We start from the raw sequence: 6,000 nt of genomic DNA on the forward strand, positions 1-6,000 counted from the left end.
TCCGTGCAACGACGTCCAAGGACATTCAGTGCAAGAGACGAAGATCCCTGTGCACTGTGGGGTGCTGCAGGTGTGTCCAGCCCACAATCACACGTAAATGTTGAGAGGCACTTAACAATAAGGCCCTGATTTATACTTTTTGGGGCAAAACTGCAGTAACACAGTTTTGCACCAAAAGGTTTAGCACCGGCTTGCACCATTTCTGTGCACCAGCTGGGCACCATATTTATGGAATGGTGCAAGCCGGTGCAAAGGGTGGGCCAGCGTAAAAAAATGACTTTAGTCGGGTGGGGCTGGCGGTATGGAAAAGTTTTTTTTGGATTATACGACAGAACACCGAATTAAAAACAACTACTAACCTTAACAACGAGGTCGGAACACCGACCTCGTCCTTACTACTAATGATTTTACCACGAATGCCTTAACAACGATATTTCGTTGTAAAGGCATTCCTGATAAAACCATTACTAATAGGCACCATTCACCCTACATCCCTCACCCCACCCCCCCAACCCCACCCAAAAACCCCCTGACCCCCCACCCCAAAACCAAAAACACCCCACTCCCCCAACCCCACCCCAAAACCTCAAACCCCCTGACCCCGCACCCCAAAAACCAAAAATGCCCCATCCCCCCACCCCTCCCCAAAACCTAAAACCCCCTGACCCCCCACCCCAAAACCTAAAACGCCCCACCCCCCCAACCCCACCCCAAAACCAAAAACACCCCACCCCCCCCCCAAAACCTAAAACCCCCTGACCCCCCACCCCCTCCCCAAAACCAAAAATGCCCCATCCCCCAACCCCACCCCAAAACCTAAAACCCCCTGACCCCCAACCCCCTCCCCAAAACCTAAACCCACTACTTACCTTAGTCAATCCCTTGTCACCTGCGTCGTCCTCCTTCACCAACTCCCTTCTTTGTACCTTAACCACGCATGTTCGTTGTTCAGAACATACGTAGTTAAGGCACACAAAAAACGAAGTTGTGGTTAAAGAAAGCGTTGTAGCGCTTTCGTTACCATGACTTTCGTAATAAAAAAGTATGTTTCCCGGGTTTTTGCACCAAAAAATTACGTTAGGCAGGTTAGAGTAAAAAAATGACTCTAACCTGCCTAGAGTCATTTGTGTGTGTCGCGGGTGCATAAGGCAGGGTGCATTTTATCACGACTGAAGCACAGACCCGGCGAGCTACAAAGGACCTGTAACAACCTCCGAGGCTACTGGGTGGGAATCAGAGGCTTCTTTCTACGGACAGTGCTCTGCAGCGGGCGCACTCACCCCCTGAGCTGTTTTAAGCCAGTGAGCAGAGTTTACACAGAATAGACTGTCAGTGCACTGACGTCTGGGCTACCCGGAGACTGACTGGATAAGAAACGTGACGTGGATCTCGACAGCAGGGGCTCTATACAAGGACACCTTCACTGTACGTTTTCTCCTGTCATCTGCTGTGGGAGTAGAGGGAGTAACACGAGGCCTTTCTTCTGGCAGACGGTGGACGGGCTGGCTGTCAGGACACACCCCAGCATGGGGGAGACAGACACTCTCACACACCCTTTTCAGAGGATGGGCGTTTCCATTCACAGGAGTAGTGAGAGTTCACCCAGCGCCTTGAGGCGGGGAGGGCACTTGGGGGAAGTCCCGGTCATGAGACCGGTTCAGTCTCCTCTGTCGCAAGAAGCTCGGTTGTAAACAAAGTGCCATGACTCCCGCCACCTGAGACTGTTCCTGGAAGAAGCCCTCAGAGACTAGGGTGACCAGATTGTGAGGAGCAAAAACCGGGACAGGTCAGACATAAAAGTACTAACGACTTTACACTCACTTTTATATCTGGCCTGTCCCGTTTTTTGTGTAGCTTTGTGAATGTGTGCCTATACATGTGTATGTTTATATATATATATACACACACATAAAATTAGCTATGCTTGACCACCCACCCTGCACCCCCAACCCGCCCCCACCCACCTCTCTCTGCCCCCACTCCGTCTCGCAGCTGGGAGCAGACAGGGGACTGTGCTGCCTGACAGTAACAGATAAATTACTTAATTATTTCATACTTTGTAGCCATCTGTTAAAGGAGAACATACCTTTAATTTAAACTTCTCTAGATAATCTGACCTGTGTCCCAAAAACCGGAACAATTGTTTAAAATTAAGAGAAGACGTAGGGACACCTTCCTCGGGACACCGGGACTGTCCCGGGAAATCCGGGACGTTTGGTCACCTTATCAGAGACCGCCCCTCCAAGATATCAACCTGTTTAATTTGTAAACAGAAACGTGCCGGTGCCCAAAGCTCTCCTTTGAAACCCGCGGCTGCTGCAACTAAAAGTGCCAGCACTGAATACCGAGGCAGCGTGATCCCGAAGCCACCTCGGGCCTCTTCAATCCATTTACAGCCACTCCCTGCCCCTTCACCTCCCTCTTGCACCCTTCTGCCCTTGTAGCGTTTCCCGTTTTTCTCTTCCGCCGTCTCTGTCAGCACTAGGCGCTGTAGACGGATCACATCATCACACCTCCTCAGGGGTACTAGGCGCTATATAAGATAAAACCACCCCTTCCTCCCCCCCCCCCCCCCGCAGTGTTACCTGCGGCCCCTAGCATCCAGGCCAGCACCACGAGGGTGCAGAGGGGTCTCGGGTGGTGCTCTGTGCGCGCGGGGTCCATGGTGCTGCTGCTGCTGCTGCTGCTGTCCACAACTTTTTATCAATGACTCGTAACGCAAGAGCTAGCCGCTCCCCGTCCGAATCGGGTCGGCTCTATTATGTGCGCATGCGCAGAACTGTGCGCATGCGCAGAACTGTGCACATGCGCACCGGCGATTTGGTCAATTTCGCCGTTCCGCTGGGGGAGCGGAGACGGGCACACGAGCTGAAACATTCAGGAAGGAGCTGACTGAAAAAGCACCCTCTGACGTAGGGGGTGCAGATTCGGACGGGGGAGCGTCAAGCGTCAGAACAGGCAAAAACACGTCCTTGGGCGCGGGTTGTGGGCGTCGCCTTGCGCTCTTATTGGAGGGTTCCTCGTCACTAGGACAACAAAGGACTGTTCGAGTCTGTGAGCCGCGCCTCCGGAAGTGCACGTGCTGTGGCTCTTGGGGGGGGGGGGGGAATGCCATTCCTAGACAAACGTCAGAGCGAGCACGCCTGGCGGGTCAGCCGTGCGTTTGTTTGCAAACAGTACCAGCTTCCGGTCTGACGTCGCGCGGCTCTGCTGTAGGTTTGTCTGCGAACAGTAGCCTCTTCCGGTCTGACGTCGGGGCGGGTCAGCTGCGCGTTTGATTGCTCCAGACATTATAACCCGCAAATATTGTGTGTAAATGTATAAATTTCCTTTTTAGTATATCATGTATATATTTATTATGATTAGGTATTTTGTGTATAGAACAGTGCTCAGAAAATGTTTTAGTTGTGCGATCTGCAATTGAGTTAAGTAAATGGTACATTCCAGTGTTCCTTCCAATGTAAAGATAATGGTATACCCGGGAGTCTGCCTTGGCACGTGGAGGTTGTGTGAGACAGAACCTGGAACGGTTAACCTCTTAGCTGCTGGGCCTTTTCCCCCCCAGTGCTGAGCCCTTTTTTGGCTATTTGGGGCAGTTCGCGCTTAGGGCTTCATAACTTTTTGTCCACATAAGCTAACCACGCCAAATTTGCGTCCTTTTTTTCCAACATCCTAGGGATTCTAATGGTACCCAGAGTTTGTGGTTTCCCCTGGAGGAGACCAAGAAAATAGCCAAAATACAGTGAAAATTTCTTTTTTCAAAAAAAATGGGAAAAAAGGGCAGCCGAAGAAGGCTTGTGGTTTTTTCCCTGAAAATGCCACCAACAAAGGGTTTCTGGTGCTGAAATCACTATCTTCCCACCTTTCAGGAACGGGCAGACTTGAATCGGAAAACCACATTTTCCAACACAAATTTGGCATTTTACAACACAAATTTGGCATTTTACTGGGACATACCCCATTTTTACTATTTTTGGTGCTTTCAACCTCCTTCCAGTTAGTGACAGGAATGGGTGTGAAACCAATGCTGGATCCCGGAAAGCTAAAAATTTCTGAAAACTAGACAAAATTCTGAATTCAGCAAGGGGTCATTTGTGTAGATCCTACAAGGTTTTCCTACAAAAAATAACAGCTGAAATAAAAAAATATTGAAATTGAGCTGAAAACAACAGCCATTTTTCTTTATGTTTTACTCTGTAACTTTTTCCTGCGATGTCAGATTTCTGAAAGCAATATACCGTTTTGTCTGCTGGACTCTTCTGGTTGCGGGGATATAAAGGACTTATAGGTTCATCAAGAACCCTAGGTACCCAGAGCCAATAAATGAGGTGCACCCTGTAGTTGGTTTTCATTCTATACTGGGTATACAGCAATTCATTTGCTGAAATATCAAGAGTGAAAAAGAGGTATCAAGAAAACCTTTGCATTTCCAAAATGGGATCAAGATAAGGTTTTGAGGAGCAGTGGTTATTTGCACATCTCTGAATTCCGAGGTGCCCATACTAGCATGTGAATTGCAGGGCATTTCTCAAATAGACGTCTTTTTTACACACTCTCTTATATTTGGAAGGAAAAAATGTAGAGAAAGATAAGGGGCAATAACACTTGTTTTGCTATTCTATGTTCCCCCAAGTCTCCCGATAAAAATGATACCTCACTTGTGTGGGTAGGCCTAGCGCCCGCAACAGGAAATGCCCCAAAACACAACGTGGACACATCCCATTTTTTGACAAAATACAGAGCTGTTTTTTGCAAAGTGCCTACCTGTAGATTATGGCCTCTAGCTCAGCCGGCACATAGGGAAACCTACCAAACCTGTACATTTTTTAAAACTAGAGACCTAGGGGAATCCAAGATGGGGTGACTCGCGGGGCTCTGACCAGGTTCTGTTACCCAGAATCTTTTGCAAACCTCAAAAAGTGGCTAAAAAAACATGTTTTCCTCACATTTCGGTGACAGAAAGTTCTGGAATCTGAGAGGAGCCTCAAATTTCCTTCCACCCAGCGTCCCCCCAAGTCTCCCGATAAAAATGATACCTCACGTGTGTGGGTAGGCCTAGCGCCCGCGACAGGAAATGCCCCAAACACACAACGTGGACACATCACAGAAAACAGAGGTGTTTTTTGCAAAGTGCCTACCTGTAGATTTTGGCCTCTAGCTCAGCCGGCACCTAGGGAAAACTACCAAACCTGTACATTTTTTAAAACTAGAGACCTAGGGGACTCCAAGATGGGTGACTCGCGGGGCTCTGACCAGGTTCTGTTACCCAGAATCCTTTGCAAACCTCAAAAAGTGGCTAAAAAAACAAGTTTTCCTTACATTTCGATGACAGAAAGTTCTGGAATCTGAGAGGAGCCTCAAATTTCCTTCCACCCAGCGTCCCCCCAAGTCTCCCGATAAAAATGATACCTCACTTGTGTGGGTAGGCCTAGCGCCCGCGACAGGAAATGCCCCAAAACACAACGTGGACACATCACAGAAAACAGAGCTGTTTTTTGCAAAGTGCCTACATGTAGATTTTGGCCTCTAGCTCAGCCGGCACCTAGGGAAACCTACCAAACCTGTACATTTTTGAAAACTAGAGACCTAGGGGAATCCAAGATGGGGTGACTCGCGGGGCTCTGACCAGGTTCTGTTACCCAGAATCCTTTGCAAACCTCAAGAAGTGGCTAAAAAAACAAGTTTTCCTCACATTTCGATGACAGAAAGTTCTGGAATCTGAGAGGAGCCTCAAATTTCCTTCCACCCAGCGTCCCCCCAAGTCTCCCGATAAAAATGATACCTCACTTGTGTGGGTAGGCCTAGCGCCCGCAACAGGAAATGCCCCAAAACACAACGTGGACACATCACAGAAAACAGAGCTGTTTTTTGCAAAGTGCCTACCTGTAGATTTTGGCCTCTAGCTCAGCCGGCACCTAGGGAAACCTACCAAACCTGTACATTTTTGAAAACTAGAGACCTAGGGGAATCCAAGATGGGGTGACTCGCGGGGCTCTGACC

The 6,000-nt window shown here is 48.9% G+C and overlaps 1 protein-coding gene across 1 annotated transcript in view; it reads right to left on the reverse strand.

Annotated features, from left to right (window-relative positions):
• The window catches only part of LOC138257708 (uncharacterized), a 48,446-nt gene extending 45,490 nt beyond the window's left edge, over positions 1–2,956 (reverse strand). The window contains exon 1 of the mRNA XM_069205903.1: positions 2,586–2,956. Coding sequence (XP_069062004.1) covers positions 2,586–2,664 — 79 coding nt within the window. The 5' untranslated portion in view covers positions 2,665–2,956. The remainder of the gene's footprint in view (positions 1–2,585) is intronic.
• Positions 2,957–6,000: the final 3,044 nt, after the last annotated feature.

The sequence above is a fragment of the Pleurodeles waltl genome, chromosome 1_1, assembly GCF_031143425.1.
Source record: "Pleurodeles waltl isolate 20211129_DDA chromosome 1_1, aPleWal1.hap1.20221129, whole genome shotgun sequence".
NCBI classification, from domain to species: Eukaryota; Metazoa; Chordata; class Amphibia; order Caudata; family Salamandridae; genus Pleurodeles; species Pleurodeles waltl.